This window comes from Polistes dominula, unplaced genomic scaffold (genome assembly GCF_049000335.1).
Source record: "Polistes dominula isolate Pdom_NZ unplaced genomic scaffold, Pdom_raw_medaka contig_31, whole genome shotgun sequence".
Classification (NCBI taxonomy): domain Eukaryota; kingdom Metazoa; phylum Arthropoda; class Insecta; order Hymenoptera; family Vespidae; genus Polistes; species Polistes dominula.
The window spans coordinates 7,371,314-7,387,456 of NW_028300925.1; the positions used below are offsets into that span (position 1 = coordinate 7,371,314).

Genomic DNA, 16,143 nt, shown 5'->3' on the forward strand with positions numbered 1-16,143 from the left:
GGCAAAGTATGAATAATCCAAAAGAGGATTTGTAAAGTTTGCAGCCCTTTCAAAAGTCTACAACAAATATTACGCCGGCATCATTAATCTAACCTTACTTTCGAAACATCATAATAATGATTTTGTTCTGATATATTGATTTTTTTCTTTTAAACAATAAGTATTAATTAATAATAAAATAAATAAACGATATAATATTAATTTTGGTACATTTGATATTTTTATTATATATAAAAATGGTAAGTTAGTGCTTTAATAAATAAAAATATAAATATATATTAATATTTACATATACATATAAATTATATTTTATATTCTAGTTGTTCTACTCATTTTTTAAATCCTTGATTGGTAAAGATGTAGTTGTGGAATTAAAAAATGATCTGAGGTAATATTTATTTCAATTTATTTTTTCTAATCTAACAATAACAAAATATAATGTTACTACTACATACATTTGCAGCATTTGTGGAACTTTACATTCTGTTGACCAATATCTAAATATTAAATTAACTGATATAAGTGTAACAGATCCAGATAAATATCCTCATATGGTGCGTAACATTAATTAATGATATTTCATTTCAATTGTTCCTTAATTAATTGCATTGATGAATTAAATTTCAGCTGTCAGTAAAAAACTGTTTTATTCGTGGATCAGTAGTAAGATATGTACAACTACCTGGCGATGAAGTTGATACACAACTATTACAGGATGCAGCTCGTAAAGAAGCAGCCGTACAAACAAGATGATTTCAAACGAAATATACTGTTATTTTATTAATATATTTTTTACAAACTACATCAAAGATATCAATTAATTTAATTGTCTAAATATATGATTATCACATATATGTTAGTTTTCTTTGCCATGCATTACCTTTTTATGTATAATAGCAGATATAAAAGATATACTTAAAAATGTTATTTTTGTAATTATAAATTTATTCAAATAGGAATGTAATTAGTGTGTTAACATTGTTTTTCATCTTTATAACCCTCCTTTATATGGGTTTGAGGGACAAGTAATAATTGTGCCTATCGTTGTTTGACTTAAATGATCGAATAAGAACTAATTTTTTCAACAAGATAGTTCTGTTAACTATTAATCATTTTTTATTTATTAGTTTTTAATAACATAGTAATAATTTTTGTACAAAAATATAGACGTTATATTTGTACAACAGCATACAGTGCAGTGTTTATTTTATCGTTCATACATAGGTCTATTTCCTTCTTATTGAAATGATAATACAATTGTGCAGTTTATATTTTAAGCCTTTTTCCAATCTGCTAGAGTTTTATCGTACCATAGATATTTTCCTTTTATTTCAGTATTATTTGGTAGCAATGCGCAATAAATTGGAGCTTCTGCACCCTGATCAGGTTTAAGCTCTCCTTTATGACTTGTCATATCTGTATCTACGTAACCAGGATGTACAGCATTTACTGCTATGTCTTTACGGGAATCATTATTAAATTTAATCTGGTGTATGCCTGCTAAAGCAGAAACACCTACTTTACTGGCAACATAAGCTGAATTGGACCAACCTTTTTCCAAATGAGTACCCTTTTTTGCTGATCTAGAAGATAAATTAATTGAAAGATATACGAAATTGTATATATATGAAAGCATTATTAAAATGTTATTTTAAAATCAAAAGAAATGATTTATAACTTACTCAACAAATTCATGCATAAGGTTATCTAATTCCTCTTCTGTTAAATTCGGGTTAGATAATTTCTTTTTTAATGATTCACCGGTTAGATTTAATAGACGACCAGCACTACTGGATACGTGTACAACACGACCATGTGGTCTTAGTAATGGATAAAGTTTATCACATACTTTCCTCAAACTAAAGTAATTAACTCTTACAGTTTCTTCTGCTTGATGTCCAAAAGGTTCAGTTGCATTTGTCTGTATTACAAAAATTTATTGTAAGATTTTACTTAAAAGGAAAAAAGATCTAAAAAGAAAAAATATTTAACAATGATTTCCACACCTTGAAAGCAATTGCTGCGTTATTAACCAATACATCCAATCCATTGTGTTCTTTTTGTAAGTAATCGCGAAAATTATTGATACTGTCATCATCGGTAACATCAAGTTGATGGAATTTTGGCTTTAATCCTTCGCTTTCCAATTCTTTAACTGCATTTAAACCGCGTTGTTCGTCGCGTGCAGTTAAATAAACTGTTCCATCAAACTGTTTACAAAGTCCTTTGACAATTGCAAAACCAATACCTTTGTTCCCACCAGTTACCTACACTTATAAATATGTATTATAGCAATTTCTTTAAAATATTAAATATATTAATATTATTGAGTTTTGACACGTACAACGGCAATGCGTTCCATGATGCGTTCTATGATGTTAGAAAGTATAACCTGTCACTAAGTCAATGAATATGGCGTCGTTGTATTAAATTACTCGTGTTAAATACTTAACGAATTGATAATTTCATATAATTACGCAAAGTAGAGAAAATGTACACGCAATAAAAATAAATAATAATTATTAAGTACTTTATTTATCACGTATACCGATAACGATACTTGTCTCAGAGAGTGATTATGGTATTGTGAAGATAAGTAAATGATGTTGCAAAAAAAGAATTTTTTTTTCAAAGAATGATACATACGATGATAATGCATTTTGTAGATAAAAATGAAAAATGACTGTTACTAGTTTCAAATATAATATTTACATAAATTTAATACATATTTTATTTTTTATTATTAAAAGACTACTCAAATAATATTTCTAAATGAGCACATCTGTATTTTCTTGTACGGTTATTTCTGACAAGAACAATATTACTTTGTCTGTTGATCATTGATATTACAGATTGTATCGTAACATAACCTATCCCAATTGTTTGGCCTATGGAAAGTGAAAAGTGTCCTTGTGTTACATATCCCATTACTTCTCTGTCGCATGATTTTCTAACTTCTTTACAATCCGGTAAATAAAGTTTAGACATTATTTGAAAATGTTCCAATACAGCTTTACGACTTTTATTCAATAGTTTTTGTCTTAAATTTTTTATTTCAACTACATCGTTCTTTCCTTTGATAATTTCATCAAACGTATTACTTATTTTGTTCTCTAACATTTTTCTATGACGTATTCTTTGTTTTCTATATCGTTTTAACAATAACAAATGATTCTTCCGTAAAATCTTTCGCCTACTTTCATTTGGATCTTTATTTAATTTTTCTGTTGGTCCCGACCAACGTTTATTGTTCTTCAATTGTTGTAAATCTGAATCAGTTGGTTCGCATATTATCGCAAACGTTCTCAGACAGCCTTTGTTTACAGTAGATATTCTGACGCGTATTAAACAATTTTCATTATTTAATGCGTCATCTAAATTAATTTTAGAAATAGGAATTTTACGTTTCTTCGATTTAATGGAAGAAAGATTCATTTGTAATTGATTTAACGTTGTTCGGTTTCTTAAAATATAGAAATCTTCTTTTCCTGACCATTCTTTCATTAATATATTCCATTGACAATAAAAAGGACTAGAAATAGCAAACTTTGTAAAATTAACTCGTCTGTTAGATGGATATCGAAAATATTTCTTTTCCAACTTTTCTTTTGTAATAAGAGCTTCTTTTTTATAGGCAGATGTATCGGGTTCATTAATGTCCGGTGAATTTGTATTAAGAGTTTCTAATGCTATTAATTTAGACTCTCTTAATGCTCCGACTCTTGCACAACGAAGAATAAAACCAAGCCAGAATGGCATTGCCCATCTTGATGGGATGATAATGTCAATGCCTGATCCCAAACCTATTAATAAAAGTTCATATTAATGAAAAGTTGAATATTATTAAAATATATTTTTAATGAAACTCTTGAACAAACCTCTGATAAAACCTCCAGGATTCTGAATAACGAGTATAGGAATTTTAGCCATTATATCTTGTTTAAAAAGATTATCATTGCTTACACCAGGAACCAAATTGTTGCTTCTTAATTTGTTGATTAAGCCAGTAGCCACACAGGATTTACTAATTCTCTCACGCAAATTTTGATCCCATATTGGACTATTATTAACATAAGCTGGTGGATTATATATTTTTTCAAAATGTGTCGATAGTTTATCTGTTTTTGTTCTTTTTCCAGGTAAATAAAAACGCGGATCTAGAACAGTCAATCCAAAGACCATATTTGGTGGTAATTGATTAGGTGAGTCTAATGATTGCAATGCTTGCCACAATTGCTCTTGGATTTTGAAAGCTTTACTATTTTCTTGATCATCATAATAATCTTTATACCATGAATCAGTAACCATAAGAGTATCTTTTTTATTTTCTGTAACATCTTCACAATCTTTGTTTGATTCATCATTTGTTGTTGATAAATTTTTATTCATATCAAATAATTTAAGTGAATTTGTTAAAACACTTAGTGCCAATGGACCACATAGTCTAAATCTATTTAAAGTGCCTTTCAATAAATTCATTTGACAATTATTTTCATTGATATAAGAATTTTGTAACTGATTCGATGATGTTGATTCTTCGGTTATGCAAGGATTAAAATTAAAACTGGATATAATTTCAGTCAAAAAGTCATCATAAAAAGCTGGGTGAACCCAAATCCAGATAGTTCTTCGATCGCAAAAATTGGGCCTCCATAGAAAGTGTACGTTCCCTATAGGATGTAATGGAAAACTATTTTTTTTGAAAAACGTTACAGTACCTTCTCTCATACCGTTAATGTACATTATAGCAGCAAACGTTAATGTGGTTGGATTGCAATGAGATTTTAAAGTTTCTTTTAAAATATTTTCTGGTCCAATGATTTCTATACAAGAGTAATAAGACAGATCTTGTATCAAACAATGATGGATAATGGATCGAAAATTAGCTTTAAAGCATTTATCATTTGCAAAGTCAGCGATTTTATATCCCCACTGTTCAGTCATATGAAATCGTTTAGCGTGCCAAATATGAGTTTCTAGCCACATTTTATTTCGTTGTCTTCTATTGTATTCCAGAAGTAAATTGGATGGACGTCTACGATATTTACGTGAAGGCCTTTTAGTTTTTGGAGGAAGACCAGATTTACCCATTTGACTTATATGCGCTTCCCGTAGTTTTCTTGGTAATCTCTTCGCATTGTGTGACATAACTCGTCTACGCATATGTATGGGAAGCCTTTGAAAAATTAGTTTTGTTTGTCGAGGATTTTCTACAGATAACAATAAAATGATAAAGTAAAGTACCTTGTTATTTGAAGGTTACCTGTACTATAAAAATTAATAAAATAATTGTTTACCTAGTGTACGAGTCATTGATAAAATTTCACCAGCCCTTGCCTTTGCTAATTTCATAATAGAAACATCAATGGGCAATGATTCTGTTCCACCCAAAAATTCATCAAATTGTTCTTTCTTTTCCATGTTGATAGAATTATAATTTAAGATAAATGATGTATTTGTAATTCTTATTTAAATATTTCTAAAGATTCATTTTTAATTATAAATTTTTTACACATTTAACAATAATTTCTTTAATATAATATTTTCATAATATAACCTCTTCAATAAAACATTGTCAAACGTTTGAAGCCACGCGGACGAATGTGCAGATTTGTTATTTTTCAATTCGCTATTGCGCATAACCTGCAGTGCCACCTACGTTCATCGGTGTGGAACTAAAATCAGTATAAAGTACACAAATTACATGTTTGAATATAATAGAATGTAATTTATAGTTATAGAAAAAAAAATGATTAGAAGAAAAATATATTAATTGTTCGTTTATAATAAATGATTAATCGCCAGGTAAAGTTTAAAATATAATATGTTACACTTTAATAAAATATAATATTAAAAAATCAAAAAAATAAGAACGAAAAACTCGGTCAATGTTATTAAAAAATTAAACAAGAAAAGAAAAAAGAAAATGGAGTATGACAGTGGACGTAACAGCAACCAATTAACATTTTATAAGAGATTTACTTTGTAAAACATTAAATGATTAGTTTATTACTTATAAAACTGTCAATAGTCTTTAAGTTCATCGGTCGGTGATGTGTGCTACATCTATTTACTGTCACTCATGCAATTTCAGGAAACAATATAAGAATTTCCGTAGAATTTCTCTTATTGTATTTTGTGCTACATTCCAATTTGTTGTACGATGGATTGTATGCCATAGGAATTATTAATGGCCAATATTTTTGTACTGTCACTTATGTTTATAAATATAATTACAATAACGCTGTTTCTTTAGTTCGAGATATAAGAAGCCTCGCGTAACCATAAGTGTAAACAGTTGGTCGCATCTTTCGTCTTGGGTAAGTTCTTCATCATTTTGATATACAGGGTGTATCCTAAAAGTCGTTTTACCGAAAAAAGAAAAACGAAACGAATCGATATATATTTATTTATTATTTTAATCATCTGGTTTTTCATTTCAAGATGCGAATGTCTAGTTACGATATAGTTAAAAAAGTATGGGTTCACGATGCCAAATATCTGCTAAAAAAATTTCTAATTTTTTAATTCAGTAAAGCGACATTTGAGATATCCATCAATTATTAAGAAAAGATTAAGTATCTATCTATTCTCAATTAACATAATATTAGTAATTTATTTATTTTCATACAATTATTTTTCAGAATGAATAATATGTGGCCAGACGATGGAATATTCAAAATTGTATTATTAAGTCTAATTACTTGTTATTACGTTGGAGAAACGAAATCTTGTCGATATTGGTGCAGAACGAAAGATCTTCGATATTACTGCTGTAATAATGAGAAAAATGAAATTTGGAAGGAACCAATGTGGCAATCTTTTTTAATACCATGGTTTTGGTTTAATTTTGGAGAATCGTATTGGCCGCATTCAACACATTCATTGTGGGAGATGAAGAAGAAAATGATGAAACGTTGTCCACCATTGAGATCGCATTGTTCACGGTCTTATGATTGGTATGATGCGCCCATGCTTTGCGATGAAGATAATGAATGCCAAAGTAAAGAGAAATGTTGTTACGACGTGTGTCTCGAACATAAAACTTGCAAGCCCGCGGAATAGTAGTTGCGCAGATATCAAGGGATACGTGCGCGCACGTTTAACAGGGTAACAGGATGGAAAGAGTAAAACTATATGTGTCTGGTCATCACCATTAATAATTCGACGTTTCTAAAACTCGTTACAGAACATCTAAATGCTTTCTCACTCTTTCTGTTTACTCTCTTTCTCATCATTTACGTAATCAAACAGCGGACTCGTAGAATAATATTTAGTTAACATTGATGTATTCAAAAAGTGACCGTACGAACCAGTTTAAACGACAGAATTTACGTGAGACCAAGAGAACAAGCAACGAAGCAAGCTCGCCGTATGCTAATCACAACGATTCTTAGCAAGTTACATCTCAATTAAGAGCCACACAGTGATCCCGTTAATTAATGAATATAACTTTTAACAGGATATACTTAGCCATTAAACTGGTCGTAGAGGAATGATCGTATAATTGCTCCTGTCACATTTCTACAATCGTCTCGATTCCAATTTTGTCCTCCTGTTTATTTGGTGTCAAAATTTTAGAGGAAATAATATTTTTCGACTTTCTAGTATATTCTAGTATATACTTTGATAATGAGAAATGTGTTCAAGAAAATAAAGATGAAATTTATTGTTAATGATCCATTTGATAATAATTATAATAACGATTGGAAAAACATGGTTCTGCGCTTACCACGTGACTATCTTTCGTTACTACGGTACGATGGTAATGAGAAAATACGACCAGGTGGATCCCATGAATCCATGAATTGGGTCTTGGCCTACTACCTAAGTATATATATATATATATACCTAAGTATACCTACCTACATCAATCTTGAACTTCGGAGTCCTTTGTAAGGGGTACCTTATTCCGGCACGCGCATAATTGGTCCCGAATTGGCTCGAGCTGATTATTTCATTCCTGTGGACTTAATGGGCGCCAGAGGGCGTTTAAGCGATTCAGATAAGGGCTTGGCGTATATAGCAGATGCATGCTACGCCTGCGTGAGGTAGAATCCGAGTCCTCTTAAATCAAGATTATTAAGTTGTTTGTTTTAAGGCGATTTAAGTCATTATCTTAAGACTCAATGACGCGCAAACAAGATACATACTCGATGTTAATGCATAAATTGTAAGTTTAACCTTTTGATTATTTTTTTTTAACGTTCCTTTAATTGGATGACCAAAAAATTCTTCATAATCAAATGAAGATACTTAGTTTTTTATTTGTATTTTACGATTAATTACCTTGAACATTTTATTCACAATCAATGTCATCTTAATTACTGTACGCATTTTATCAACTGTTTCTTTTGTTCTTAATCTCTTGTTGTAAAGAAAAAGTATGATTACTTTGCAGAAAGATCAAATCAAGCGATAACATTGATGTACCGGTCGAAGAAGTGCAATCACTGTATCCTGCTGCGAGGAAGATTTTGTTTCTTTTCTAAGAAAACACACGATGCTATTTCATTGACAAAACAGTGAGTTGCTAAGTAAAACGAGTTTCTGAGTCCCGTTTGTGGTGTCCTATCTGTCTACGTTAGCTGCATATTAAAGAGGTGCGTTTTTGAAGATTTTTTTTAGATGGAACCTTCGGATGGGTGTTTGGAAAAAAAGATTCAAAATTCTTTTATTTCGAAAAAGATTGTGGTAAATCCAAATAAGTGTAATTTTATACTTTCACATATTTTTCTTTAATATAATTTCAGAATTGAAAGTACAATTTCTAATTTCAATTATCATGAAAATTTTAGAATATGAATCGAATTAAATAAAAACAAAATATATAATCGATTCGATGTAAGAAAGTTCTTCGAATTAGAGACGTTTCATTTTAAAATCGATCAGTGAATAAACTGAATATATGAGATAAGAACGTCGTCAATGGTCCGTAGAACAAACCTTTTTACGGATTCTACTCCTGTTGTGCATTCACCAGACATGCTGCACTGTGTTAAAGAATAAAAGAATGGGAGTGTGGGACTGGTATTGGAATGGGAATGGAATCTCGTATGTGGCGCATGCGCCGTCGAGTGTTCATTCATTCATTCATTCGATTCATTCATTCTTTCATTCATTCATTCATTTATCGATCTTTACTACACATAATATGTATAATTTCGGAATTATTTATTAACATCAAATCATATTCAAAATTTTCATGGACGAACAAACAACAATGTTTTTTTTTTCAAAAGCGGACTATTAATATTTTTATTTATTATTTCAGAAAGATAATTTATTAGAAAGATTTATTTTCTTGAAGTTGAAACACATCGAAGCTGTCGATACGATTACCAAGTTTCTTATTCAAAATCTTTACGTGTTCGATAATAATGCGTACGTGTGTGTCTGTGTGTGGGGGGATGAAGAGGGTAAAGAAAATACGAAGAGGAAACTTGATGGAGGGTCGAGAATAACTACACTCCTTCCGAGATGCTCGCCTTGGCGGCGACTGATGGTGTCTCGTGTGCGGTAGTTATCCAAGAGTGGGAGTAGTATGATTTGGCTGCTGGAGTTGAATGGTGGGGGAAGAGCGCACCTATACCGGCAGCACGGAACTCGGAAGAACATCGTGCTCAGCGGTATTCGCTTGCGAGCCGGCGTTGGAAGCGGATCGCTATACTGCGTACGCTTGTCTCTACTTTTGCACGCCGCGAATTATTATCATCCCTGTCGTCTGTCATTTTGATTTTGCTTATATAGTTAATATACAAATAACCTGTTAGATCAATTTAGATAGAAAAAAATTCGAATTATTGTTCATTCGAATAATACGTTTGAGTTGATTTTTTATTTTATTTTCCTTTTTCTTTTTTTTTGTATTTATTGACATGCGTCAAATTTTGAACAATTAAATGATTGTGAAGAAAAGAGAGATCGAGTGGTAAGGAAATCGTAAAGATCAATTTGTACGTGAAATTAATTAAAAAGGATAATAGGAGATATTTTGTATGGAATAAAATAAGAATTAGATAAGTCGTAGATTTCGAGAAAAGGCGAAGAAAACGTTGACCGGTTGACCGGTAGAGCGCGGAACGGTGTACCGGACGGTTCGCGATAAAATTCACGGTGGAAAGTGCTACACGCTCCGATTCACCGTGCGTTATCCGAAGAAACAGGAGGCAGAGTAAGGAAGAAAAGAAGGAAGAGAAAGAAAAAGAGAAAGACAGAGAAAGACAGAGAAAGACTTCACGCTCGTCGAAGAGAGATTAAAAGAACAGAGAACCGAAAATTTCAAAGTTTCTATAGACAATTTGTTAATCGAAATTTCTTGGAAAAACTCGTATTCGATAGAACACCCCACTACGGTATGCTTATCTCATTCGTAGACAGAACCTTTTAAACGACGTTCCAAGTTACACTCATCCTTCAACGATTTCTAATTTTTACATTTGAAGAAAAGACTTTTTGTGGTATACATCGGATTTCAATTCATCATCAAGATGATTACTGGATTCGTTCTGACGCTGTTGATCACCGTCAGCGGCATTTACTGTCAAAGTGAGTACACCGTTTTACTATTTTTATTTATGATATTATGATTTGATATATGTCAATGCGCGAATTAATTTTCATATTTGCATCTCTGTCTCTTTATCGTGTTCATTATAATGAGTAACGTACTATTTATTATTTAAATTTGATGATAATTATTCTACAAGATGAACATATGAATAATTGATGTTTACATAGATTATTTCTGTAATTATTCTATGATTATTATTATTATTATTATTAATGATTGATTTCATGTTTAATGACAACGGACAGGAAAAACATTCCTCATAGGGTCGTTCCTCCGAGAAACGGAAAACGAAAATGCAGAGCGATGACGTTAAGCGATATGTTCCGTAGAAACGGTATCGGAAGTACAGAGTAGCAGCATTATACTTAACCACGCGATGCTTGGAATTATAACATAGCTTGTAACGATGAATTCTCATAGGCGATTCGGATTGCTGAACTCTCTGTATATCCCTCTTTTACGCTCTCGATTTCTTTATATTTTCTAATATATTTTTCTCTCTTTCTCTCACTTTTTCTCTCTCTCTTTCTATATATACTCAGGGTCTCCTATAATTAGTAGTACAAACGAGCAGGGGGTGATAAAAAATATAACAATAAGTTGAAAATGTAGATTAAAATTTGTTAATATAAGTTTTTTTTATTTTCCAGAAAAAAATGTTGAAAAATTTGTTGAGTACGCATGCACTCGATTCAGTTTCAGCTTGATAGATTTCTTTATCTTACTTTCGGATATTTCAAAAACCATTTTTGTGCTTCTTAATATCTTTAAGAACATTGTCGGTATAATGATATTTCTTATATCGTTTTTATACTCTTATGCTTATCGAACAAGGCTTTTAGTTTCCAGAGTTGCAAGCTCAGTCAAGTGTACATGTACTCGACAAATTTTAAATCATAATTTTTCTCTAGAATTTTATTTTACATTTGTGACTAATTGTAAGTTTCCTCCTATTCATTTGTCTTAACAGTTAGAAAACACTCTGTTTGTATGTGTATTCGTATTTTAAAAATTATTAATAACATCCATTGACGTAAGAAGATATTCTAAAGTTTGAAAACAGATGCTTCCACTTTTCTGTTTTATAATATCCAAGCTCCATGATAAAACACCGTTTATTTGCGTTTTTAGGATACCTTCTTAACCATCGATCAAACGAACATTTTATTTATAGAACACACGATATCCAACCTCACGATTCTTCCATGATTCATATTCCATATTTTATACTTCTAAACTATTCACAGATAATATTAATACCTTTATATTCTTTTTTATCATGATGCATCATTGATCTCGCAGTAAATGCAGATAAGATAAAAATGAATTCCAAAGAATTCATTCATTTCCTTATCACACAAAGGTGAACAATTTAAATAAAATTCTTCAAGCTTCTAGAATGTACACGCATGCTCGCATGCATATACGTTGTTCTATGGAAATTCGGGATTAGGGAAAAGGATGAATAGAAACGTGAACGAACGTGATCGGGTTTAAATTTCGATCAGAAAGAAAATCGGTTTGATTTTTCTTTTTGTATTCATAGGACTAGCTTTTTCTTTTTGTTTGATACATTTTTACATAGAAAAAGAAACACAAAAAAGAAACACAAAAAAGAAAGGTGAGTTAGCTACCTGACTAAATTCGGTAGGAAACTTGTGTGAGCATGTTTTTCGTATCTTTCGTATTTACAAAAGTTTAGATCGAATTGTAGATAGATGATACTCGAGTTTTAAATGGAGATCGTTTTTAAAGGATTGCTCACGTTTTTCGGTATTTTTGATATTAAGTTTTTGGTAGACCAGTAATAGATGCGGTTCAGGTTCATGCAGGTTTATATTCGGGTTTCCCAAAAAAAGGAAGAAAAGAATAAGAAAGGAAATAAAGTTTCTTCGCAGTTTCTATTCCTTTGATAGTATTTGCATTGTTATGAGTATACAATAGCTAGGAAAGCATTTACAAACCAATACTCGCTACATCCGTGTAATTGTTCAGGATGGGCCCTTTCACGGATCCTTTTTTTTGTTGAATATATTGAGAATGAATCAATCCTGAAGGATTTTCTTTCGTATTTTTTTCTTTCTCCCTCTTCAAATAGAATTCTTATTTCCGTTCTTCACGCATTATGTGTGCATACACATAAATAGAATTTTTCTTTCAAATTGTGTCGTTTATACAAATTACAGTTTCGTTGAAAAGAAATCGAACAAGATTAACAAATACTTAACAATAAGTAAGACGATAAATATCTGGATGAGATGAATAATTGTCAACCTAACACACAAATAATATTTTTATTCGTTAAGTCAAACTGATTTATAAATTGAGTTCAATATGTGAGAAAAGATACTTACAAGATTTCTAATCCAAATAAAAGAAAGAAAAGTATTGACTTTCCCGTAAAAAAGTTCATGTTAATTTTTATATTGAATACAAAATGAATAAGTTTATTTCGTTTATTGTTAAGATTTCAAACTTATCAATCTACCCATTTACATATATCTTAAAGTATACATTATACTCTTAAAAAAGAGGGGTGGGTAAGGGAAACTATATAAGCGAGACCACCCGCGCACGATATCTTCCTACAAATTTTCAAGGACTTTTTGGAGAACTCGCAATAGCATATCGTCTTTTACAAAGAAGGGTACTTATAATAAGGGAGGGTGATCTTTAAGAAGGATCACAATTCGCCCGCCCACGGTGTTCTCCGATCTTAGACAACCCACCTTTACATTTATACACATTCACATTTATACAGACATCCACACACACATACATATGTAAATTCCTCGTTTATAATTACTATCTTCGATTCTTTACCGAACGATAATCGATGATACGTGATCACTTTTCATAAACTATTATATATTATATACAAAGAGTATAACCTTATTGAATGAAAAGAAAAAAAAATAGATGATGATGAAGAAGAAAAAAATGTCTAGCAACTTCCGATATGGTATGAGTAATACTTCGAACAATTTTTTTTCTCGATGTATGTTATACGTAGGTGGAGTAGAGCGGAACGTTTAGTATGGATAAATGTATCGCGATCACGTTCGACTCGAGTCGAGTGAAGGAACAACCAAGTGATTTTAAAATATCGACTCATGGCACATCTGCCTTTTCGTAGACCCTTTTAATTGATCCAAAATTGATTAAAATTCTTCACTACCCGTTTCAAATTTGTTATTTGATTTCTCAAAAAGTTCAAATATTCAATGATCCCTAAATTGAATTTCGAATATTTTAAATATAAATAGCAAATATTATTAAAATGTTCCAAAAGTTTTCAGTAACAGTCAAAAATTTGTAACATGCATATATTTTATTTCTATAATTTATAAATTGAGGTCAATATTTTATAAAACAAATGTCCTACAATAAAATGATTGAACTCGTAGCGTGTTTAAATAATTTTGGACTATTTTGAGGGTCCTAACTACTTGTTGTACTTGGACCAATTATCGTTCGTCGTGTGTAGTCTTTTTTTTTTAAATAAAATAAATGATCATATTACTGTTTTAGATTTGAATATAAATTCTAATAGTAATATGGTTTGCTTTGTTTCCGTCTGTCTGGTTCTTGCTTCTCCAAGAGAACTTTTTGGTTGCTAAGAACGTCGTCCCTCTTTTTCTTATTCTCTTTATGTTTTTCTTCTCTCTCTCTCTCTCTCTTATTTTTGTCGTTATTCTCTCGTGGCTGTCACCAAGGCGATGATGTATGATTCTCATGGCGCGAGAACGGCCGTCGTCATCGGTGAAACCGGCTAAGTAAGAAGCCTTCTCCTTCCTTCCTTTCTTCCTTATTTCTTTATTTTGTCTTCTAAATACGACGAGTTTAGGATTAATGTTTCACGTAAGATATTGTGTCTGTTAGAAACGATGGACATAAGAGACAGATGTCATACTCGGTTAACTTTGATCGAGCAATATAGAAAGCTTGTATGCAGTTTCTGTGTTATACCAGTCTCGTTAGTTCAATTAATACGATTTCTCTTCACTCATGTTAGATGCATTGAGGAGAATGTATTTACTTACATAAATAGATTAGAAAAGACGAGACCTAATGTGTAGTATGTTTTCTGGATGTGTTCCAAAGATTCTCTTTAGTATCTTCAAAAGAACACAGAAATAAAGTTTGACCATTGGACGAATTATAAGAACGTTTCTTTTTAAGGTTCCTTTTAATTTCTTTTCATTCTTCTTTTATATTTCGTACAGTCAGCCTCTAATGGTCTTTCAGAAGCTTTCTTTTTGTAGTTAGACCCTCGCACCCAAACGAAAAGAGGTGTAAATTGCTTCCTACCTATCAACCTTTCGTATGGTTTCTTGCTCGAACTTCAATTGGAAGATAATCAAATTGCTCTGCGCCGCCTTTGAACATTTTTTTCTTTGATTCATTTAAAGAGAATACTTTTGTCTTAACAAAAACAGAAAATTGTACAATTTTTTTTTCTTTAAATTAGATTTTTCTTCTCGAAAGTGTAACGAAACTGTGCGTTATCATGGTTTAGGATTTTTATTTAAAAATAATTCGCGTGAATTATCCGTTTGTTAAAGATTAGAGTTTTTTTTGCTTTAGAAAGTTAACGATTACGTTATGAAGTTGGTGGTGGTACAAGAAGATACATTCACATCTTCTGCTAAGTAGCAATTCGACTCACGAAGTTCTTCTTCTTTAGTGTTCCGACACTACTTTAAGTCTTAGTTTTGCATGCTTAGTAGCAAGCAGGTATTAACAATTCTATCTGATCGTAATATTAGTCATGCTTGAGGATCGTGTTCCAAGAAGCAAGAAAACCAATCCTATACATCTCGACGACACATACTTAGTATAATATATATATGTATATGCAAGTATGTATTTACTTACTTACGTGTTTCATACTTGAATGTTCTATTAATAAACTTAATGTTATTTCACGATTTCAAGAAAATCGATCTTAAGAATTCCATTTTCGATTGATTATCGATTAGTATCACATTTATAGGATATAGTATTGAATATGCATGTGATGTGGTAGGTATATAATGACGTGAAATAATTTATTTCATATCGAGAGTGTGAATGCGAGTATGCACATGCGTGCGAGTTCCTGTATCGAGAATAGATAATAAAATTCGTTTATTTTTCAACTGTTTATACGATCTCGTGTGTACTATCTCGACTCGTTTGCTTTCTCAGGTAATTTACGAGCTGATAGCTAACTGGATATGATTAAAGAAACATTTTTAAATCTAACATAAGATATTAATGTTGGATTATTATTAAGATATAAATTAGAAAAGAAATTTCATTGAAAAATAACTGAATTTATATATGATATTGTATTTCTTGTGTTTTGAATCAAAACAAGATATTAATGTTTAATTATTATTCAAGGTATGAATCAAAAAAGAAATTTCTTTGACTAATATTAGAATTTCCTTGATTTTGTATATTATTTTTTCTTGCTTGGTCGAATGTAACCTCGTAAAAATACAATTCCAATCTTGTTAAGAGTTAATGGTTGTCGCTCGATTAATCATTCAATAGCTTTTACGATCAGGAGCATGTTACAATCT

At 31.0% G+C, this 16,143-nt stretch overlaps 4 protein-coding genes and 1 long non-coding RNA gene across 6 annotated transcripts in view; 3 read left to right on the forward strand and 2 right to left on the reverse strand.

The window, feature by feature from the left end:
• The first annotated feature begins 42 nt into the window (after positions 1 to 42).
• On the forward strand, positions 43 to 852 carry LOC107073931 (U6 snRNA-associated Sm-like protein LSm2). The gene is made up of 4 exons (XM_015334879.2): positions 43 to 239; positions 321 to 388; positions 464 to 554; positions 628 to 852. The coding sequence occupies exons 1-4, from the start codon at positions 237 to 239 to the stop codon at positions 751 to 753; spliced, it is 288 nt and encodes a 95-aa protein (XP_015190365.1). The 5' UTR covers positions 43 to 236; the 3' UTR covers positions 754 to 852.
• A 241-nt stretch (positions 853 to 1,093) lies between these two features.
• LOC107072370 (carbonyl reductase [NADPH] 1) lies at positions 1,094 to 2,572 on the reverse strand. Its single transcript, XM_015332247.2, has 4 exons — positions 2,345 to 2,572; positions 2,007 to 2,267; positions 1,683 to 1,921; positions 1,094 to 1,583 (listed from the first exon to the last, which is right to left on the reverse strand). Exons 1-4 carry the CDS (start codon positions 2,360 to 2,362, stop codon positions 1,274 to 1,276), a joined length of 828 nt encoding a protein of 275 aa, XP_015187733.1. The 5' UTR covers positions 2,363 to 2,572; the 3' UTR covers positions 1,094 to 1,273.
• Positions 2,542 to 7,984, reverse strand: Pop1 (POP1 ribonuclease P/MRP subunit). The gene is made up of 4 exons (XM_015334878.2): positions 7,866 to 7,984; positions 5,298 to 5,675; positions 3,879 to 5,210; positions 2,542 to 3,803 (listed from the first exon to the last, which is right to left on the reverse strand). Exons 2-4 carry the CDS (start codon positions 5,419 to 5,421, stop codon positions 2,752 to 2,754), a joined length of 2,508 nt encoding a protein of 835 aa, XP_015190364.2. The 5' UTR covers positions 5,422 to 5,675; positions 7,866 to 7,984; the 3' UTR covers positions 2,542 to 2,751.
• On the forward strand, positions 5,668 to 6,809 carry LOC149033007 (uncharacterized). Its single transcript, XR_016176109.1, has 3 exons — positions 5,668 to 5,805; positions 6,257 to 6,320; positions 6,645 to 6,809. It is a non-coding gene; the product is annotated as an uncharacterized LOC149033007 (long non-coding RNA).
• A 73-nt stretch (positions 7,985 to 8,057) lies between the features above and the next one.
• LOC107074003 (uncharacterized) overlaps positions 8,058 to 16,143 on the forward strand; it is a 48,478-nt gene continuing 40,392 nt past the window's right edge. Inside the window, exons 1-4 of one of the 2 annotated variants that reach the window (XM_015335010.2) lie at positions 8,058 to 8,173; positions 8,402 to 8,603; positions 9,275 to 10,355; positions 10,446 to 10,548. In XM_015335010.2, the coding sequence (XP_015190496.2) occupies positions 10,491 to 10,548 (58 nt within the window). In that variant the 5' untranslated portion in view covers positions 8,058 to 8,173; positions 8,402 to 8,603; positions 9,275 to 10,355; positions 10,446 to 10,490. Of the gene's footprint in view, positions 8,174 to 8,401; positions 8,604 to 8,690; positions 10,549 to 16,143 lie in introns of those variants that run through there. The other variant, XM_089171137.1, reaches the window with a different exon arrangement.

Bases quoted from the DNA above. Each gene is read 5' to 3' on its own strand.
- LOC107073931 (XM_015334879.2), top strand. The intron at 389-463 runs GTAATATTTATT...ATACATTTGCAG, and splicing joins GAATTAAAAAATGATCTGAG to CATTTGTGGAACTTTACATT. The intron at 555-627 runs GTGCGTAACATT...ATTAAATTTCAG, and splicing joins CAGATAAATATCCTCATATG to CTGTCAGTAAAAAACTGTTT.
- LOC107072370 (XM_015332247.2), bottom strand. The intron at 1,922-2,006 runs GTGTGGAAATCA...TTTGTAATACAG, and splicing joins ACGCAGCAATTGCTTTCAAG to ACAAATGCAACTGAACCTTT. The intron at 1,584-1,682 runs GTAAGTTATAAA...TTTATCTTCTAG, and splicing joins CTTATGCATGAATTTGTTGA to ATCAGCAAAAAAGGGTACTC.
- Pop1 (XM_015334878.2), bottom strand. From the start codon at position 5,421: ATGGAAAAGAAAGAACAATTTGATGAATTTTTGGGTGGAACAGAATCA. The intron at 5,211-5,297 runs GTAAACAATTAT...TGTTATCTGTAG, and splicing joins ATCAATGACTCGTACACTAG to AAAATCCTCGACAAACAAAA. The intron at 3,804-3,878 runs GTTTGTTCAAGA...TTTTATTAATAG, and splicing joins TCCTGGAGGTTTTATCAGAG to GTTTGGGATCAGGCATTGAC.